The sequence below is a fragment of the Ovis aries genome, chromosome 8, assembly GCF_016772045.2.
Source record: "Ovis aries strain OAR_USU_Benz2616 breed Rambouillet chromosome 8, ARS-UI_Ramb_v3.0, whole genome shotgun sequence".
In the NCBI taxonomy this organism is placed as follows: domain Eukaryota; kingdom Metazoa; phylum Chordata; class Mammalia; order Artiodactyla; family Bovidae; genus Ovis; species Ovis aries.
This window is the reverse complement of record NC_056061.1, coordinates 20,984,190-21,007,316: the sequence shown is the minus strand read 5'-3', so window position 1 is coordinate 21,007,316 and position 23,127 is coordinate 20,984,190. Positions and strand designations below refer to the sequence as shown.

Genomic DNA, 23,127 nt, shown 5'->3' with positions numbered 1-23,127 from the left:
AAATTGGAAGTTTAGATCTCAACTATTACATCTCTTATCAACTGAAATCCAAATTCTAACCTGTAGAGGGACTCATTGTATTAGAAAATAATGATGACTATGGTCTGGCTTCTCAGTTTTTTTTAAAAATAAAATAATTTATGAATTTATTTTGAAAACTTATCTGTTTACAGCACACAGTTTGATAAGGGCATGGTAATCCAGTGATTTTGGTTCCAGCCTAGGCTCTAATTTGTTGGGAGACCTGAAAAGCACTTAATCTCCTCAAAACTCAGTTCACTCATTCTATAAAATGAGGAGTTGCATAAGATGACTTCTAACATCCATTTTAGCTGTAATATTTTACTAGGCCTCCTTATGATAGTAATTCTTAACTGTTTGGGGAGCCATGAAACACTGAGGATGTGATAAAAACTACAGAACCAGTCCTCAAGAAATTGATGCATATTAATGCATAAAGTTTGCCATGGAGTCTTTAGAAGATCATGTCTAGATCTCCTAAGATTCACATTAAAACTGCTGTTTTATGCAGAAGAGATTTTTGTTCATTAATCAAGCGCTAATTTTTAGCCAGTTTAGAGGAAAAGAATTTAAAACACTAAAATCTGAAACCACAGAAAATAAAAAATTTAAAACACTGCTGTGGAGATCTGGTAAGACAAAGAAAATTTCCATGTCCTTTCAGAGCTGGAGATAGATATTTAATTTGGATAAATCTCTGCAAAGAATTACTATAAAGAAACCCAGATCTTCCCACAAAGAAGAAGAATTTGGAAACTTTATTTATATAAATAAAGTAATAATTGTTCTAGTAATAACATCAAGCAAGAGCACATATGGGTATAATCTGCTTTGGAAATTGAGAAAAGGACAATGAAACAATATCATCAAAAAAACCCCTCTCTCCCTGTGCAGCCGTGTCATTATGTATCAATATGTGCATGACATTGTTTTTTCCAGACTAAGTATTTACTCAAAGCTCAGCATTTGTTTTCTAGAATTAATTGGTCGTGAGAGGCTTGCAATAGAACCACACACCTTGTGAAAACTAAAGTAATTGACTTTCATTTCAGACAATTCGTCAAAAGTTTCCCCTCTTGACGACTCGGCGACTGGGAACAAGAGGCCATTCAAAGTAAGGCACATGAGTGAGCACATTTCAGATCTGTCCACATGGTACCTTTACATGAGGACTAAGACAGTGTGAAACAAGGATTGTCTTTATCGGTGAATAGAACTAGGTATTCTCTTCTTGATAAAGCAGAGAACTGCTTTACTAACTATTAAGACCTAAAAAGAAAAAAATAAATGGATTGTAGAATAATGTTTAAAAAGCTAAATTTACACAGAAAAATCATATTTTTCTGGTGAAATACTCTTTTCATTATTTTTATTATTTTCATTAATTTTACATTATTTATTTAATTTTGGCTCTACAGCATCTTTGCGGCTGCTCGGGCTTTTCTCTAGTTTCAGCGAGTGGGGGCTACTCTGTAGCTGTGGTGCACAGGCTCCTCATTGCGGTGGGTTCACTTGTTGCAGGACACAGACTCGAGGGTGCACGGCTTTCAGGAGTTGTGGTTCCCGGGCTCTAAAGCACAGACTCAGTAGTTGTAGTACACAGGCTGTTGCTCCGTGTCATGTGGGATCTTCTCAGACCAGGAATCGAACTTGTGTCTCCTGCATTGGCAGGCGGACTCTATACCACTGAGCCACCGGGGAAGTCTTCTGGTAGAATAATCTAAATGAATCATTTTTATAACCTCAAAGGCACGGCTGAAGGTGCCAGCATCATGAAAAGGAAATGCACATGGATACCCAAGTGAATGGGTGGAATCCACACACTTCCAAAGAGCAGGAAGGGGAGGGAGGGATTGAACATGGTCCAGGTTCTTCCTTTGGTTTTCTTTCCCAGATAATAATTTTTTTATATCACCCTCTTTTCCATTCAAGACAAATGGCAGGCACAAATGACTCAGTGGAAATATGAATATAAAATAAGCAGTCACATTTTCTCTCTGTTGGTAACGTTAGCTTTTATATATCTCTCATGACAATCTTTGCGGAGCCTTCAGTTACGGGTTCCTGTTCATCCGTTATTTCTTTTGTCCACCGTGTTTTTTTTAGTTTTTCCTTTCCTAATGTCTACAAACATATTCAGATCTCTTCTGTGTTGATAAAAATAAAATTATCTCAAACCTGCTATACTCTCCAATATTGCTGTTATTTTTCTTCTCTTTGCTATTTCTTGAGAGTAGCTATCTGTTCACTTACCTTACCACTGATCACATACCTCTGTCTCGTCCATTTCTCGTCCATTACCTGGACAAAAACTCAATGGCTCGTTTTTACTGTTACTGATCTTCTAGGCACGTGTCTAGAGTTTGAATCCACTGATAATGTCCTCTTAAATAAATGCATAAAGCTTCCTCTGTGGCTTTTCTGTCACACCACTATCAAGTCTTTTTCCCTCTTCTGCCACTTATTTTCCAGTTTATCCAGTGTCTCTTTCTGCCCTAACATGTAGTCCAGCATTGTCCAAAAAAAATATAATGCGACCACACATTTAATTCGAAATTTTCTAGAAGCCACGTTAAAAAAGTAAGATGAGATTGATTTTAATATTTTTTTAAGCCAGCATATCCAAAACTTGATAATTTGACCATATAAAAATAAAATTATTGATGAGATATTTTACATTCTTTCTTTTCTACCAGTGTTTGAGATCCCATGTGTATTTTATAGCTACACTACATAGCAATTCAGACTAGTCACATTTCAGATGGCTCAGTAATAGACATGTGATTTGTGGCTTTTCTATTGGCTAGCTCAGCCCTAGTCATTTGCCAAAAAAATAGATCCTATTTTATTATGAATTCTCTTGAACCTGTGTCTCTCTCCATTCATACTTCTAAAACCTGACCTTGACCCTGTCTTTCTCCTCTGTTCAGTACAGTTCTCATCTTGACCTTGTGAAGTTCAGATTCAATCTTTTCTCTGTCATCCTCAGACACTTTCACCTGCTCATGACAAGCTTTTGTAACCTTGACATTAAAGGTCCGTTACGATTCGGTGCCAAACCATTTTCTTGCCTTACTATCTGCTCCTCACTTTTAAGCATGAAGCCTGTGCTCTCACCAACTTATTGATCACTTAGCTCCCTTTGCTTCCCTCTCAACTGCCACTGTTTTGTTCATGCTGTCTTCCTCCATGGAAGATCTCCTTTTCCCTAGAAAGGAGTTGAACCCCTACCCATTTAAAAGAATGTCTCCTGAACTGCCTCTTTTGAATCTTTTCTTTGCCTCTTGACATTTTGTAGGCTTTTTCTTTGTACCCTCATAGCAGTTTTTGATACCTATCCTAGTGGGAAATTAACTCATCTCCTCCTCTCAAAAGATAGTGTTTTGAAGATAGAGACTGTCTCGCCCATTCTTGTATTCTTTCTGTGGTCTGCTATGTAATAGATTGGACTCCCCTGGTGAAAGTGAAAGTTGCTCAGTTGTGTCCGACTCTTTGCAACCCCATGGACTGTACAGTCCATGGAATTCTCCAGGCCAAAATACTGGAATCAGTAGTGTTCTCCTTCTTCAGGGGATCTTCAAGCTAGGGATTGAACCCAGATCTTCCGCATTGTGGGCAGATTCCTTACCAGCTGAGCCACAAGGGAAGCCCAGGACTTCCTTGGTGGATCAGTGGCAAAGAATCCGCTGGCCAATGCAGGAGATGTGGGTTTGATCCCTGGGTTGGGTAGACCCCTCAGAGAAGGAAATAGTGACCCACTTGAGTATTCTTTCTTGGGAAATCCCATGGACAGAGGAGTGTGATGGGCTACAGTTCAAGGGGTAGCAGAAGAGTTGGACGCAACTTAGCAACAAAACAAAAACAATATAATAGGTTATCAATTAATATCTATTTCACTGATTCCTATTAATGTTAATAGTATTGTGACCTGAGAAATGAAATGCCAGATTGAAAAAGACAAAATTGGCTCATTCCTTTGAACCAAATCAGCTTTTTTTCAAATTTGAATCAGTTTAACTGGCTAATTTCTACTGAATTTGATTCCTGCTGAACTGTGTAAGGAGATAAAAGATTAAATAGTGTTTGAGGTAAATAGACAGTGGAAAAAGAGGCTAAGCCATGCAGAGAAATCCTCTTCACAGGGTCTACAAGAGGACAAGCAGGCAGGCTGCAGAGAAAGTCGATTAATCCTAGAAGGAGCCTTTAGGATTAGAATGAATCATTAACCTTGTCCATTGTGACAGTGAGGCTCCCGTGTGTAGGTTTATGTTTTAAAACAATATATAGTGACTTCAGGGAGTTTGTTTGGTATCTAACAGCTGATGCCCAAGAGCATAGCATTAACAATTTGAATTTGTTCCTACTTTGCTGATACGCCATTTGCTTTTTATAAATTGCATATTATACTTTCGGGATTTGATATCATGGGGACATTTTTTCCTATCAGCTAAGTGTGTTGAAAGATATGGCAAGCTATAGAGTTCGTGTATTTTGTCATTGTTCATATTTTGATGTAATTATTCTCAGTGAGATGATTTTCCTGACTTTTTTCATTTCCAAGAAATACTCTTAGACTTTTTTTTAAATCTTAGAAGATAATATATCAAGAGGTAGAGTCACCTAGTGGTTAGGAGTATGAGGTTTAAAGTTGAACAAATCTGAGCTTTAATCCCATATTCCCATATATAACTGGGTGAGTTGTTCAGCTTTTCATCAAGAAATTGGCTATGCCATTTGGTATGAAAATTAAATGAAAAAGTATAGAAATGAATGGAGACGTGAACATGCTTTCAACCTCGCTATCCTTAATAGTAAAGAATTATTATTAATAGTAATATGAAATTAATAATATATTATTCACAGTGCATCCAAAAATCAGCAATGCAATTAAAAGTTATTACTTATCAAGCACTACACACAAATGCACACACACACACTCACTCTCTAATCTTTGCGATGACAATACAAGATTGGAATTACTGTGTTTTACAAAGGAGGAAACTGCAGTTCAGAGATCACTGACTTGCCCAAGGCCATACAGATTCTATAAAATAGAAATGTTGGCATTTAAATCAAGGTTTATTTGGCTGTAAAGTTTGTGCTTTAACAACTGATAAAATTTCTTCTCTCCAATATGTTATATCAAAGAGTTATATAATTGAACTTTTGGGATTTTGAGGTATACATTTTATTTATTTTTTCTGATATAGCAGTTGTAAATGTTTGTTAATATATTAGACTCTTCTTCAAAGAGCTAACAACATTTCTCAAGCATCAGCATAAGGCATTTAAAATTATTTTATATTTATTTAGAGATATTTTTGTTTTCTATAAAAGCAAATTTGTTTTACGTTCTGCTTTGAATTTTTGTCCAAAATTTCTCTATGTTGGCATATTATCTTTACAATCATCGTTTCTACTGGCTATTTAATATTTCAAAAATTTGCCTTTTATGAAAAATATTTTTATGTGTTTGGAAATGTGAAAAATTGAGGAAACAAATATAAATGAAGAAGTAAGCATGTTATAATTTCTCCCAATTTTACTAGTAATTTTGGAAAACTTTTTCTTGTCATTTGTATAATAGTGCCCAGAATGTACCATCACTAAATATCTATTAAATTATTTCTAACATATGAATAAATTTAGTATTAATTTATTTATAAGTAAATAGTAAACACAGTCTTCCATCCTTCCATTCACTCTCACCGTCCCCTTCCTGCCAAGGAAACCAATAATCCCAATGGCAGTTTTGCATGTTCTCAATACCAGTATAAAAAGTGACTTTGCTTTTGAGGTTTTTTCCTCTCTTCTCCTTGATTCACCACCAATGTCAATAATACACCTTGATTTTCTTTCCTGTGCAAAATTTTAAATTTAGATTTTGAATAAATAGAAATGGATCAAAATTCTATAGGTACAAAGAATGTTTAATGAAAAGTAATTTCTGCTTATTTTATATCATGAAAGTATTATTTTGGATGTAATATCTTATGGATTTTTATTGATGTATAAAGCATGGTGCTAAAGAGTTTTAGACAATAGTAAAGTAGAGTACATACTGTCAAAAAACTTTCACTATTAATATTCATGTATTCAGTAAACATTTTACTGTTGTGTCCTGGTGCTATTAAGCCCTAGAGATACAATGATTAGCAAGAGTCTGTGTCCCACCATTGCTCAAAACCGCTCAGCAGAATAAGGGAAAAGACAGGGGAGCCCACTGAGCAGATTTCATGAGACTTCATGCACACAGTAAACTGTTTGATTTGAAGTTACATTTTAATTTCTTGTAGACTTTGATCAGTCAAATCTCGGTTTTCAGACATGACAGATAAAAGCTATTATCTTATTTATTAGTAGTGATTTAGTGGGTTAATAAAACTGATATGGCAGCTGCTCTTATCATAGTAAGTTATTGCAAGGCCCTGAACAGCTTAATCCCATCATTTCCTTATCAGTTATCATTTGTCTAATGTAAACTAACATCAGGGCTACTAGCTCAGTGGGAACATATGTTTCAGGAATTCTATATAATGACAAAATGGAAAAGAAGGTGCAGGTATAAACTGATCATCAAATGAAGGAAAGTATTGGACACAAAGTAAATATTTTAGTACTAAAAAGAGGAGCAATAATTTCATTTGTCCTATTAAAATATAACACACTCACTTGAAAATGTGGACATAAAAATTAATGAATAATTTTTCTTCATTCCTAAAATGTAAATGATGTCTGTCACCTGTTACAAGGCAAAGGACAGTTGATGCTAATGAATGAACACAATTTCGTTAATCACAAGGACTACTAGTATTATGCAAATGTTTTATTAGCTAACTTCGGTAATCATATCCAGGATTCTTAAGCAGTTATCATATATCTTTCAGGATAAAAATGGATAAAAATCATATAGGGAGAAAGAACTGTGAAATATTTGGAAATAGAGTAACCTACAGCATAGGCATTGTCTATTGGTATATAAATTTAAAAAACTATTTATCCCATAGTGAGGCAAACCTCACTTTTTAATTCAACATTTACCTGTATATATTCTTATTATTCGAGAATATTTCTGGCAAATATTTCCTAGCAAGATTTATTTTAGGGTAATATTTTAACAACAAATACTGATATAAAATGTTGCAAGTGAGATGAAAAAAATTCACATATACTTTGTTTGAAATTACTCTCCCCTGTTTTATGAGTTTTATCTTCAGCTATTAGGAAGACAGAGAGCTGCTCAATTATCTCTCTCAAAGACACTAAATCATCACTCAAATGATAACATGTTCCTAGTCAGACTAAAAGGAAGATTAAAGGGGAAAGATTATTTTACTGGCACTGGAAGAAACTGGATATGAAGTGTGCTAAAGCATTACAATGGTCATTGCAAAATATTGAGATTTATATTTCTAGTCTTTTCACCTAAATATACTGACTGCCATGTCCTTTATATACATTGTTCAGGTATACAACTTTTGTTCAACTCCAATATTTTACCAGTAACCTGAAAAGGCACAGTCTCAGAAAGCAGTTATTGAAAACTATTGGCTTTAAGAAAATGTGTGTTTTATCAGTTTCTAGATTTCTAGCAGAACACATTGACTGGTCCAATAAATGAGGATTTTTCTAAGGGGGAATACAATGAAGGGAAAGATACAATTCCCTTCCTGTAAATCTTATTGGTTAGTAGGAGAGATAAGCTGTGTGTGCACATACCAATAGTATGAGATACAAAGCTACATGGGATAACTGACCAAGAGTTTGAAGGACAGAGAAATTAATTTTACCTAAGATACCATGCAAAACTTCGTTGAATCATGTATAACAAATGAGGACATGTAGGAAGAAGGGCATTCCCAGAGAAGAGGCTCAACAAGATAAAAGCATGAAGGGAGGAAAGCACACATTGTTTATGGAAAGCAAGGAACTCAGAAAGAGATAAATTCTCTTTATTATTATTCAGTATAAATAGTTACCACATATTAAGCAACTATTACATGTAAAGAACTTAACATATACTTCACCTTGAACTTCCACAGCAGCCTGCAAGTAAAGTAATATTTATTTTACTTTACTTTATATGTAAACTATATATTCAATAAATGTAATACTTTATTATTATTATTATTATTATTATTCACAAAAGTGAAAGTAAAGTCGCTCAGTCGTGTCCGACTCTTTGCGACCCCATGGACTGTAGCCTACCAGGCTCCTCCATCCATGGGATCTTCCAGGCGAGAATACTAGAGTGGGTTGCCATTTCCTTCTCCAGGAGATCTTCCCAACCGAGGGATTGAACTCAGGTCTCCCTAAATCATTCAGTACTTGTGGTAGAGTTAAAGGAAATAGTCGATTTCCTCACATCACATTAGACAAGAGATTTTAAAATCTCTATCAAATTTTAAATTGTGCTATGTTTAAGTGTATGATACTATATGCATGCCCTTTATTAACAAATTCTTGTTTTTAACATTTTCTTTATGACATACTGTTATTTTTAACTTTTTTCATGTGATAAATTTATTTATTCAACAAATATTTATTGATTTCCCTTTATAGGGAGCTTATATTCTAGAGGGTATGTTTGTTTACATATAGAATTTCAAATATGAAACATTCAGACCAACGGTATTGTTCTTAATGATTCAAGTTAGCTATTAATTCTTAATGATTAATGCTGAAGTTGGAGAGGGAATGTGTCTGCTAAGTGCAAGCATGTTTGAACTATATTTCATCTAAGAATTTCTAATTATAAATTAAATTAAGATGCAGTGTAATTTTGTATCATGAGTATGGAGGGAACATGGTCTCACAGAGAGTGCTCTGTGGAGCTTCGGGTTTGAATATTGTCTTCAAACTCATAATCTTTCACACAACTTATTCAAAAAAATCACATAACCTTTTTGAACTTTGCTTTGAAATGGAAATATTACTTTACTAGCAGGCTGCTGTGGAATTTCAAGGTGAAATATAGGTAAAATTCTTTACATGTAATAGTTGCTCAATAAGTGGTAACTGTTTATACTAGTATTGACTATCACCTGCTTCAGTTTTAACACATATTAATTTGCAATTCTTTCTTTGCATGCTTCGCCCCGCCCCACGAGACTACCCACTCCCCCAGGGCAGAAACCCTCATCAGTCTCTATTTGAATCCTTAGCTCCTAGCACACAGTGAGCCTTGGATGCATATTTGAAAGAAAGAGTGTTCACTCTTTCACTAGTTCCTTGTTGGCCAGCATATTTATAAGGTTGTGCTCATGTAACATGCTCAAGTACATCAACATGTCTCAATTATGAGACATTGCTAATGAGAAAAGGGCTGGCTGCTTCTCCCTTGTAGAGTGGAAAATTGCTGACCAATTACCTTCTTCAGGTGTCAATGTGTATCTGGTTGATGGTATCATTTATATGTGACCTATGAATAAAAGATTTATATGTGACCTACTTAAAAGATTTTTTTTTCAGATATAATATCTTGATTCTCATTGTAGGTGGAGGTATTAAATACTTCTATTTTTAAAGATGTGTGTGTGCATAGTTGCTCAGTTGTGTCCGACTCTTTGCGACCCCATGGGCTGTAGTGAGTCAGGCTCCTCTGTCCATGGGGATTCTCCAGGCAAGAATACTGGAGTGAGTTGCCATGCCTTCCTCCAGGAAATCTTCCTGACCCAGGTCTCCCGCATTGCAGGTGGATTCTTTACCGTCTGAGCAACCAGGGAAACCCAGAATAAAGATATTCTGCCTTAATGATGAGAAGGGAGGAAGCGAAAATAATAGCTGTTTTATAAAAATGAGGAACAAATGAATTGTGAAATAAAAATATTCTTTCCTTAAAAATCTGAAGTAAAAAAAGAAATACAAATCCGTTACTCAGTATTTTGGGGGGGGGTCCTAAAGGATGTTGCAATTTTTACAAAAAGTGATCATCAAGTGATATTTTTAAATGAAAGTAAAGTTTGCCTAAGGGTTTTTCAGTGTGGTTGCTGCTCTGTGACTGGCAGGCAGCCGGGCTCAGGAAGCCATGAACCACGATGAAATTCAGAAACGTATAGGTTCCTGGTTGATCATCCATGTCTGGTTTTTAATCATTGTGTTGACAGCTCACACGGTGGTCAGGATACAGTGTGCCATCCAATATTTGCTGAACTCGTGGTTATCCCTTTGATTTGTCTTACAAATGTTGTCTACCACATGTGAAGGCAAGTAGTTCCTTCTCAGTTTACATGGCAAACATTTCATCATGGTGTAATATTACTTACATGTTGAAAAAAGGATTATAGATGAGAAACAAGAAGATCAAATTATATAAAAGAATGAGTGCTGAGTACTAAGTTGCTTCCGTCATGTCTGATTCTTTGTGACCCTATGGACTGTAGCATGCCAGGTTCCCCGTCCATGGGATTCTCTAAGCAAGAATACTAACTAGAGTGGGTTGCTATGCTCTTCTCCAGGGCATCTTCCCAACCCAGGGACTGAACCCATGTCTCTTAGTCTCCTGCATTGACAGGGGGATTTTCTTTTTACCCCTAGCACCACCTGGAAGATCAATCAGCTTTTAAAGCAATGCTTACCATGTATTGCTTCAGACAGTGGCTACAATGATGTTTGTATTAATTCATTTTTATTTGGAGTATAATTGATTTACAATGCTGTGTTAGTGAAGTTATTTGTTTGTTTGTTTGTTTTTTAGTTTTTATTTTTAAATTTTAAATTCTTTAATTCTTACATGCATTCACAAACATGAACCCCCCTCCCACCTCCCTCCCCATAACATCTTTCTGGGTCATCCCCATACACCAGCCCCAAGCATGCTGCATCCTGCGTCAGACATAGACTGGCGATTCAATTCACATGATAGTATACATGTTAGAATGTCATTCTCCCAAATCATCCCACCCTCTCCCTCTCCCTCTGAGTCCAAAAGTCCGTTATACACATCTGTGTCTCTTTCCCTGTCTTGCATACAGGGTCGTCATTGCCATCTTCCTAAATTCCATATATATGTGTTAGTATACTGTATTGGTGTTTTTCTTTCTGGCTTACTTCACTCTGTATAATCGGCTCCAGTTTCATCCATCTCATCAGAACTGATTCAAATGAATTCTTTTAACAGCTGAGTAATACTCCATTGTGTATATGTACCACAGCTTTCTTATCCATTCATCTGCTGATGGACATCTAGGTTGTTTCCATGTCCTGGCTATTATAAACAGTGCTGCGATGAACATTGGGGTACATGTGTCTCTTTCAATTCTGGTTTCTCGGTGTGTATGCCCAGAAGTGGGATTGCTGGGTCATAAGGTAGTTCTATTTGCAATTTTTAAGGAATCTCCACACTGTTCTCCATAGTGGCTGTACTAGTTTGCATTCCCACCAACAGTGTAGGAGGGTTCCTTTCTCCACACCCTCTCCAGCATTTATTGCTTGTAGATTTTTGGATCGCAGCCATTCTGACTGGTGTGAAGTGGTACCTCATTGTGGTTTTGATTTGCATTTCTCTAATAATGAGTGATGTTGAGCATCTTTTCATGTGTTTGTTAGCCATCCGTATGTCTTCTTTGGAGAAATGTCTATTTAGTTCTTTGGCCCATTTTTGATAGGGTCGTTTATTTTTCTGGAGTTGAGCTGCAGAAGTTGCTTGTATATTTTGAGATGAGTTGTTTGTCAGTTGCTTCATTTGCTATTATTTTCTCCCATTCAGAAGGCTGTCTTTTCACCTTGCTTATATTTTCCTTTGTTGTGCAGAAGCTTTTAATTTTAATTAGATCCCATTTGTTTATTTTTGCTTTTATTTCCAGCATTCTGGGAGGTGGATCATAGAGGATCCTGCTGTGATTTATGTCTGAGAGTGTTTTGCCTATGTTCTCCTCTAGGAGTTTTATAGTTTCTGATCTTACATTTAGATCTTTAATCCATTTTGAGTTTATTTTTGTGTGCGGTGTTAGAAAGTGATCTAGTTTCATTCTTTTACAAGTGGTTGACCAGTTTTCCCAGCACCACTTGTTAAAGAGATTGTCTTTACTCCATTGTATATTCTTGCCTCCTTTGTCAAAGATAAGGTGTCCATATGTGTGGATTTATCTCTGGGCTTTCTATTTTGTTCCATTGATCTATATGTCTGTCTTTGTGCCAGTACCATACTGTCTTGATGACTGTGGCTTTGTAGTAGAGCCTGAAGTCAGGCAAGTTGATTCCTCCCGTTCCATTCTTCTTTCTCAAGATTGCTTTGGCTATTCGAGGTTTTTTGTATTTCCATACAAATCTTGAAATTATTTGTTCTAGTTCTGTGAAAATGTGGCTGGTAGCTTGATAGGGATTGCATTGAATTTGTAAATTGCTTTGGGTAGTACACTCATTTTCACTATATTGATTCTTCCGATCCATGAACATGGTATATTTCTCCATCTATTAGTGTCCTCTTTGATTTCTTTCATCAGTGTTTTATAGTTTTCTATATATAGGTCTTTAGTTTCTTTAGGTAGATATATTCCTAAGTATTTTATTCTTTTGTTGCAATGGTGAATGGAATTGTTTCCTTAATTTCTTTTCTACTTTCTCATTATTCGTGTATAGGAATGCAAGGGATTTCTGTGTGTTGATTTTATATCCTGCAACTTTACTATATTCATTGATGAGCTCTAATAATTTTCTGGTGGAGTCTTTAGGGTTTTCCATGTAGAGGATCATGTCATCTGCAAACAGTGAGAGTTTTACTTCTTCTTTCCAATTTGGATTCCTTTTATTTCTTTTTCTGCTCTGATTGCTGTGGCCAAAACTTCCAGAACTATGTTGAATAGTAGCGGTGAAAGTGGACACCTTGTCTTGTTCCTGACTTTAGGGAAATGCTTTCAATTTTTCACCATTGAGGATAATGTTTGCTGTGGGTTTGTCATAGATAGCTTTTATTATGTTGAGGTATGTTCCTTCTATTCCTGCTTTCTGGAGAGTTTTTATCATAAATGGATGTTGAATTTTGTCAAAGGCCTTCTGCATCTATTGAGATAATCATATGGTTTTTATTTTCAATTTGTTAATGTGGTGAATTACATTGATTGATTTGCGGATATTGAAGAATCCTTGCATCCCTGGGATAAAGCCCACTTGGTCATGGTGTATGATCTTTTTAATGTGTTGTTGGATTCTGATTGCTAGAATTTTGTTGAGGATTTTTGCATCTATGTTCATCAGAGATATTGGCCTGTAGTTTTCTTTTTTGTGACATCTTTGTCAGGTTTTGGTATTAGGGTGATGGTGGCCTCATAGAATGAGTTTGGAAGTTTACCTTCCAACTGTGGCATCTATAGAGCAAAGAGCAAGCTTTGCAAAAGATCATGAAATTGCCGTTTATTTTCACTGTAATAGTTTCTCTTGTTCTCAGGCATTTCTTGCTTTATTTAACCCAATACAAAGTCATTTTCTTTTGGTATCTTAGTTCTAAAACCTAATAAAAGAAAAATAGTTATAATTATTTCAGACTTATGTTCACTAACTAATCCTAATATGCTTGGCCAAATGTCATCTAAATATGTCCATTTGTTATGGTTTTTAGGTATTTACCTTATCATTTTCTATTACTATAGCTGCTTTTGGTAATGTCTTTATCTATGATTTAAATAGTTTTCTTCTTTTAGCTTCTAATTAGAGACAAATAAACTCAAATTTTGGAGTTTTCTCAAGTTTCGTATTTCCTTCATTTCTCTCTTTGTCCCAATATACCATAGCAGTGTTTTTCCCTTATCTACCAGAGGGTTATTTTTTTACTGTAAAAGTGGAGCTTATTCTCTTTAGGTTAATAGACTGCTTTCGGTTTTCTGCCAAAACTGAAGGCTTGAAAACTTATACCAAGTCTGCTACATTCCTAAAATATCTTCCCTACCTTGATCAAATAGAACAGCTCTTTCTGAAGCATTTCTTATTATAATTGTGTAATTTTTTTCATATTTAGAAATGCTTTCTTTTCCATCTCAAATGGCCCAGTGTCATTAGAGGCATCTTCTCTACCACTATACTGCCAGAAACCTGACGGGTGAGAAGCCATCTCTGGGACTCACACTCACAGAGGGCTCTGTTTCTGCCCTCTTTCAGCTGGTCTCCTCAGGAGACAAGGAAGTCACAGCCCGTATGGATGTGCCCACCTGGAGACTACATGCTCCCTCCGGCCCACATTTTAAGTCCATGGGGCCCAAGAACTCCAAACGGCCTCAGGCCTGCCTCTGGGCCTATGCAGGCCTCTTCCCTCATCCATCCTCAAGAGACAGAGACCTGCTAGGCGGCTCGGGGGCAGCTGTTCAGGTGTGTGTGAGGGTGGATCTTGGATGTGGAGGCTGGAGTGGTCTCGAGCAGCCCCTCACAGGGAGCAGAGGAGCAGAGGCTGGGGAGAGGAGTGAGGTGGGGATGGCTCTTCTCACACCACCATGTTTCCTCGTGGAACTTCAGGAGGCCAGGCATTCTAAGCTCAGACCTACCTGCCCGATCATTATGGCCGTATGCTGTCACGACAGGAGGACAGGAACATTTTGTTTCACAGTGTGTTCACACGACTTAATTAGGTATAAGGCCTGTGGGCCCCCATTTGTACTCTTGTCCTGAGACTTGAAAACATTTAGGGTCAGAGTTGCTCTGCCAAGTCCCTTCTTTATTATTGAGGTCAGCAAAGGGGCCTTGAAGCATAGATCCTCCATTGTCTTCTCCACTTTAAACTCAGATGGCGATGCTAAGAAACGAACTTTTAAATATGATTACACTGAAGTCTACTGGAAGCCCCCTTATCTTTTTCTTTCATTCTTTCCCTGATTTTAGATGAGTGCAAATTGAAATGGTAGATAACCAAATATTTAATGGTGCTGCATGGTAGGCAGAGAAGGGAGGGAAAGTGAAGGCAGAAATTAGCAGACTTTGGCCAGCCTCACTAAATACCCACTGTCCACCTGGTGTTTGTGTCCCCTGTGTAGCATTCGTACTTGAGTGTGAAGTAAGTTGGGATTCTGCAGTTGAGGAGAATGAGGTACAATTTGAGATTCCACGGGATGCTGCATTGGCCCGTGTCTCACTCCATAGAGACACTGATAGCAAATTGTTCGTTACATTCCACATTTCATATTTCCACTGATTCACCACATAGTTGTTTTCTCCCCACTGTCGCATAAAAACTTGAAGTGAAAATGACAGTGAATTGGGTTTTTCACTCCTCCTGAGGAAAATAACTTTTAAAGGGTCATATGCTTTGTACATATTCTTATACATGACATCATTGTCTCCCCCACACATAAAGTCACATTCTTCTCCATTCAATAGATGTACTGTGAAGAAGACCCACCGTTTTCTGTTTCAATTGACCACATTCAAATTGAACCAAGCAATTTGTTGATAGATACACTGGATATATTTAGAGCCGGTGTCTACATTTACAAATTTAAGTGCCTACAGTTAAATGCCTACAATTACATTTTTTTTTCTTTTTCTGGCTTTTGAGACCTAATTTTTTAGAGGTTTGAAAGGGATTGGCAGTAGGTGATTTTCCTTCTTTTTCAAGCTTAGAGCCAGAAATATGACCATAAGTAGGCTTAGTTACTGTTAAAGAAGGATTAAACACATTAAGATGTTACTTGAAAAAAGTCAGGAAAGGAAGATGATGATCAAGGGACTGCAGTTCTCACCTGTGATTCACTTCAATTCTACTTTAGTTTTCCACTTCAAGAAACTATATTAACACAGAGCTGGTTCTTGTTCCAGGTATCATTATTATGGGATTGGCATCAAAGAGAGTAGTGCATATTACCATTCCGTTTATTCTGGAAAAGGCCTGACAAGGTAGAGTCCTGCTATCTTCAAGACAAGTTCTCTGAATGTCTTTAAATAATATATATCGAATAAAATGACTTGCTAATTTTGCTTATTGAAATGTTTTCCTTTCAGCATCAGACCTTAATTTTAACTTTGTATGGACACTTACAATGACTGGGCAATTTATATAATTTGCAGTCATTAATGAGAAATTAATGGTGAGCCAGGTGTCCCAGAGAGATGTAAAAAAGAAACCAGGGAAGCAGAATTGCTTTTAAATTAATATTTGCTTCTAAGGCTAAATTGATTTTCAAGCTAGATTCAATAAAATAAAGGCAGAAAATATATTTTTTTCTATGTGATAACCTGCTTTAAAGATGCTTTGGCCAGTATCTTATGAGAATGAAAAGCTTATTCATCTCTAGTCACATATGCTCTGATATATCAGCTTACTTTAGTATGATAAGGCTTCTGACCCCAGCTACTGAGTCTCTGTGAAGGAAAAAATACAAATGAATATAAAGAACATGTTGCTCTAATCTGCCATCAACTCTCAGGAGGATATTATTGACAAGTAAGGTGGCATCCAATGAAACCAGTGATAATATGCAATTATTATTTTTTAAAAATTAGAACTCCAAATGATTAAATCTGCATCTGAAATTTCTTTATGGTTTGATTTACCAATAACTGCTCTAACTCTCAAAAGAATGATTTATTTTTAAAAGTAAGGTATCTTATGGAAAAACAAATAACTTCAGTCACCTGAGTCATACTAAGATGAACTCAGATACTATAGAGAACTTAATGGCAGCTTATTAACCACTGCTTGTTGTGAAGTGAAAATACAGGTTAGAACACACAAATGCTTCATATTGTGTGCCTTCATTGTCTCAATTCTTACCTGACTGCTCAACATCCTTTATTCTACTTTCCCTTAGAGGCTTGGGTCCCTTTGAAAATCAAACACATTTCTCTAGATTTATTTCACTAGTCGTGGTATAAAGTTACTACTTTTGTAGATCCTCTGCATTTCCTTGATAGCTCTAACTGTATGTGTATTTTTAATTACTGAAAAATATTCTTATTTTTAAGGTTTTCTGGAAGCAAGCTGAAGAATGAGGTAAGAATTATTTTCATTTACATTGTATATCGCTATAACATGTATTACAATCTTAACAACAGGGTTATTCATCCTTATTGGCAAATATAGAAATAAATGTTATTTATGAAGAGTCCCTTGAATGGCTGAGCACTTCAGACAGAGTTAAATTAGATTTGGGGCAACTAACGATTCTTTACATGGACCTACTGAACCTCCAAATAACGTAGCAGGGGGAATTTTTCAATTATTCTCATCTAATGTTAGATACTAGAAAGAGTATTTTTTTAAAGACCACCGTTGATCCAAGAAATTTTTATTTAAACTTTAAAAAGCCTAAAGCTGAGGATATGGAAAAAAATGGTATTTGGAGTATATATACCTATTTAGACAAAACCTTTAGTAGTAGTTAAGAACCCAAATGTTATGCTGTGATGTTTTGCCATGTGTGTGTGTGATGCTGCTGCTCTGTTCTGCACTGGGAGTGATGGCAGGGTGTGGCAGAGGTGGGAGCCCAGGAGAAAGGGCCCAGCACACACACAGCACACACTTTCTCACCCAACACACACTTTCTCTGTAGACTCCCCTCCCCCTTCTCACTCCCAACCAAAGGACAGGTCAACAAACTGACTTTATCTAAATGACTGAAACTACCATTAGAGACTGCATGGCTAATTAGGCACATGATCAGGTCTTCATTATCCTCAAGTTAACTAATCATTAAAGGAGGTGCCACAGAACCCGGGCCCGTGGCAATGTGTTGTGTGGTCCATCTGGACCTGAGGGAAATTGTAACTCCATTAGTTTGGTGAAATGATGCAAGCATATTAAGAAATAATATAAAAACCCCCAATCTTCTGAAATGACCAATTTCTTCCCACAAGTGCTTTTAATACATTTAATGGCTAATTACATAATAAAATCCTCCAGATTGCTTTTTTTATCAATGAAATAATAGCTCTTTATTAGATAAACAGTTGTGAAAGTGCAAAAATATTGACTTAGAAATACACTTCAGTTGACTGAAGTTTATGTCAATAGGGAGTTTAAATCATTTCTCTCAGGTGTTCCTTCTACTGTTTTGAAGAGCTGGTGGTACCATCAGTCCATTAGCTGGTACAGCATGCAGGTGGCAAGCCTCGCTTTATCGAGTAAAAGAAAATTTTTTCTCATGTCTACTTCTTCCCCCTTAGAAGAGCACAATAAAAACTCGGGTATAGATTTTGTTAATAAAGTAAAAATAATTTTTCGATTAGGCTATCCAGCCTATTTTTCTAACCTGAAGCAATAATAGAGTATAATTATTGTGATTATTATATAAATGAACACAGTTAAGGGCCATTGAAAAGCTTGAAAATATTCTTTTTGTTGTTCAGTCACTAAGTCATGTCTAACTTTTTGTGACCCCATGGACTGCAGCATGCCAGGCTTCCCTGTCCCTCACTATCTCCTGGAGCTTGCTCAAACTCATGTTTATTGAGTCAGTGATGTCATCCAACCATCTCATCCTCTGTTGCCCCCTTCTCCTCTTGCCCTCAGTCTTTCCCAGCATCAGGGTCTTTCCCAATGAGTCTAAATACTTTTTAAAAATTATGATAAGATGCTTGTTTAACAAAGTTGAAATTTTAAAAAATTGTTTTGTATTTGGAGTGACCAACCATCAGTTTGCTCAGGATGTGAAACTTTCAGTGCAAATCTTTATATCCTTCAGGTCATTTAAGCATTAAGAATGGTGAGATAGGGAAAATAGGTAATAATATTACTAATTTACAGCTAAGGAAACTGTGATGTATTTGTTTTCTTACAAATTCAAAATGAAATTCTATTTTTTAAACCCATGGTTGAAATGTTAATTGATAGATATGTGGTATTATAGGTATGTGGGACCAAAATTGTGAATGGATAAGTTTAATCCTATATACTGTAGCAGGAAAACGTACCTTGAGCAAGTAATCATAACTAATTATAAACAGTGTCTTGAGAGTTAACCTAGTATAAGTGATTCAGGACATTTCCCACAGGAAGTAACATTTAAAGATAGAACTGAGATAAGTAGGATTTGGAGGAGGAGGAGGAGAGGAGTGGTCCAGACAGATGGAACATGGATTAGGATTTCTCAGCCTTAGTACCACTGACATTTTAGGCCAGATAATTCTGTGTAGTGGGAGATGTCCTGTGCATTTGTAGGATATTTCAACATCACAGATCTCTGGTTTCTATCCATCAGATCCAATAGCTCTCCCTCCACCTCACTGTGAAAACCAAAAATGACTCTGATGTTGCCAAATATTAAAAACCAGCAAACAGGAAGGCAAACAAAAGGAGCATCATGCTATAGATACATGGTTAGTCTGGATAAGAAAATATCCAAATAAGGATAAAAGCCCAAAGGATGGAGAGAAATGACTGATTTTAGCCTGGAAGTACTGGAAGACAAGCAGGTAGAAAGAATAGAAAGACAAAGGGCTCAGTTTGGAACTTGCTATATATGATGTTGTGTCCGACTCTTTGTGACCCCATGGACTGCAGCCCGCCAGGCTCCTCTGTCCATAGAATTCTCCAGGCAAGAATACTGAAGCGGGTAGCCATTCCCGTCTCCAGGGGATTTTCCCAACCTAGGGAATGAACCCAAATCTCTTGCATTGCAAGCAGATTCTTTACTGTCTGAGCCACCAGGAAGCCACCAAGGAAAAGACCCTGATCCTGAGAAAGACTGAGGGTGAGAGGAGGAGAGGATGACAGAGGATGAGATGGTTGTATAGCACCAGCAACTCAACAAACATGAGTTTGAGCCAACTCTGAGTGATAGTGAAGAACAGGGAAGTCTGATTTGCTGCAGTCTGTGGGCTTGCAAAGAGCTGGACATGACTTAGTGGCTGAACAACAACAAATATTTGATGTGTTTATAAAATATCCAGTGTATACTTGAAGTGAGCAGTTGGATATATATGACTGGATGAGAGGATTTAGGTATTTAGTTTGATGGTGACTGAAGTCATGGTAAAGGGTAAACACATTTAGGTAGAAAATAAAGGAGAAGAAAAAAACATTATGAGAAAAGAGTTGTGAAAAGTGGGAAAGAAGAACAAGAGGAGGATCCAGAGAGGGAAGAGAAAGGAGAAATAGTGGCACGGAAGCCAGGAGAAAAGAGTGCTTCCAAGGGAAGGGAATGCTTGCTGCTATCAAATGGGGCTAAAGGGCCATCAAGATACGGACTGGAAAAGGTCTGTGGAACGAGTTAAGTACAGATAATAACTGCAGGGAGAACATTTTCACTGCTGGGGTTTCGTTGGTTTGTGAGAGAGCTAGGGTTTGATTGATTTGTGAAATGAGTGGGAAGTGGAATTGAATGCAGAAAACTTAGTCAGGATAGCGGTGGGCTTGACAATTAGTTCAGAAGGAAGATTGAACTGTGGTTCTAACGTTGATAAAACATAGTAAAGAGGAGAGACTGAAGATGTGAAAGAGAGTTGAGAGTACAGGGTCACTGAAGAGATGGGCAAGGAAGGGCTTTAGAGTGGAGGAAGTGGCCCTAGAGAGAAGGACATTTATTTCATTAAAACTGGAAAGAGGAATGGGTTAGTTCAGATGAAGTGGGTTTGTGGATTTTGTGGCAGGAAATTGAGGGAGATTGGTGGTTTTGGTTTCCTCTCTGAGGTATCAGCAGTCAGGTCATTTTCTGTGAGTGAAATCTTGGTAGAGGGTAGTAGAAGTCTGAAGAACTTTGAAGTCTCAGCTCTTCTCAGTCAGGATTTCCAGAGAGAATGTAGTCTTAATGCCCCAAGACATCCATTGTATGTAGGGAATGAGCTCTTTTATGCAACTGAAATTGTACTAGCCAAGTGCTTTCCTTGGGAGAACTGAGAAAATGCTCATTCAAATTGTTTTCTTACAGAACTTTTCTCACAGATTCCCTGTTGAAAGAGGTGGGAACAGTCTCTGGGGAAGACAGGAAAGGTAGAACATTGTAAAATGTAAATTTCAGGAAACAGCAGAAATGCAAAATATTTGGGAGTAGTCAAAAGAAAAGGCATCCCTGGTGGCTCAGATGGTAAAGAATCTGCCTGCAAAGCAGGAGACCCAGGTTCAATCCCTGGGTTGGGAAGATCCTCTGAAAAAGGGAATGGCTACCCTGTGTCAATTCTTCCTTAAATTTAGACATTTAATACTCTATTTAAAAATTTGAGAGGGAGGTGGGAGGGGGCTTCAGGATGGGGAACACGTGTACACCCGTGGTGGATGCATGTTGATGTATGGCAAAACCAATACAGTATTGTAAAGTAATTAGCCTCCAATTAAAATAAATAAATTGATATTAAAAAATTTGAATGAGCAGTTATTTTGGGAAATTAACTTGATCTAAAAGGATATATGGGGTTTCCCAGGTTGCTCAGTGGTAAAGAATCCACCTGCCAATGCAGGAGACACAGGGACATGCGTTCGATGCCTGGATGGGGAAGATTCCTGGCAGTACGAAATGGCAACTCATTGTAGTGTTCTTGTCTGGGGAATTCCATGGACAAAGCAGCCTGGCAGCCTACAGTCCATGTGGTCACGATGAGTGTGACACGACTCAGTGACTGAGCATGCACGCATGCACAAAGGATATGCAGGAAGTAATAGTTGAGAGAAGTATAAAGAAGAAGAATCAAAGGAGACTTGCCTGGCAGATATCAAAATTATGACAGTATTATACTGACTCAAATGTAGGTAGAACAAATCTACAGTAGAGATTAGATACCTGAAAAAAGGCCCAAGTGTATGTAATAATTTAGTGTGTGAGAAAGGTCACATTATACCCAATGAAGGAAGAAGTATTTTTCAATGAATTGTCGTAATTCCTTTACGGAAAAAGAGAGAGTACCAAATAAATAAATAAAATTCTTCAGGGCATGATGTTAGAAAAATGGTCTACTTTGAAAAAAAAATTCTAAAGCTTATATCTTTATGAAGTTCATATATGTTATTAAATACAAAAATAATAATTAGAAGGAACTATATCTACCTCATTTCTGAAGGGGGAATAACCTTTTAAGCATGAAAACAATTTAAGAAATTTCAAAGGGAAAAAAATGAAAACATGAAAATGAAAAATTATTTAAATCAAAGTATCATATACAAAATCTGAAGTCAACAAAAGACAATGGGAAGATATTAGTCCATTGTCACATGCAAATATGACAATAGGATATCTCTACTACACGAAGAAATACTAGCAATTTATTTTAAAAAATAGGAGGACCTCAATAACAGTTTTTTAAAAAGACATGAATAGACAAAACACACGAGGAAGAAAAGGCCAATAAATGCATGAACATGAACTACCAAATAAATTTAAATTAATATTTTAAATAATGAAATTATCAAATATAAAAATTATTATTAAGCTGGTAAAAGTATGGTGAGATAAGCTCTTTCACATCCTGCTGGTGAAGACAGAACACATTTTCTGGAAGATCTTTGCAAGATCCATGTTCAAATCTTAAGTGTTCATACTCTTTCTCCCACTAATTTCACCTTTGTATGAATCTCACTTAAAGAAATAGTAGAAAATGCAAACAAAATATTATGTACAAAATTGTTATTAACTATGGTATGAAACATATCAATCTAAATGACTAATAATAAAAAATGGTCACATAATTTGTAAGACTTTTATAGGACTGAATATCATATCATTTATTAAAGACTTTTAATGACATGGAGGAGTGTTAGGAAGAAAAACAGGATGCAAAGACAAATATATGTTTATATGGCTTCAAATATGTAAAATGTATAACATAAATTTAGATATATATCATATATAAGTGATAGAGGATTAATATCTACATATACTGTGCTATGCAGTATGGCAGCCACTAGCCACAAATGACTATTACTTACATAAAATAAAATATTCACTTTCTTTGTCACATTATTTACATTTCAAGTGCTGGCTAGTGAATATTGTATTTGAACAGTGCAGATAATAGAACATTTTCCCCATCCCAGAAAGTTCTATCAGATGGCACTATTTTAGAGTGTGTTCAACTCAATAATAAAAATTGTCTGAGCCACAAGAGGAGCCCAATAAAAAGACCACCCAATAGAAATACAGTAAAGTATATGAACAGGCAAGTCACCAAGATGAAAAAGAATGCCATACACGGCGTTGGTGCTCACGGTGCCTGTTCTGATTGACCAGGTTATATAATGTGTGTGTGCATGCGTGCTAA

At 36.6% G+C, this 23,127-nt stretch overlaps 1 protein-coding gene across 1 annotated transcript in view; it reads left to right on the top strand.

The window, feature by feature from the left end:
* The window catches only part of RFX6 (regulatory factor X6), a 53,346-nt gene that overhangs the window by 4,167 nt on the left and 26,052 nt on the right, over positions 1-23,127 (top strand). The window contains exons 4-6 of the mRNA XM_004011174.6: positions 1,074-1,135; positions 15,760-15,837; positions 16,906-16,933. Of these exons, the coding sequence (XP_004011223.3) occupies positions 1,074-1,135; positions 15,760-15,837; positions 16,906-16,933 (168 nt within the window). The remainder of the gene's footprint in view (positions 1-1,073; positions 1,136-15,759; positions 15,838-16,905; positions 16,934-23,127) is intronic.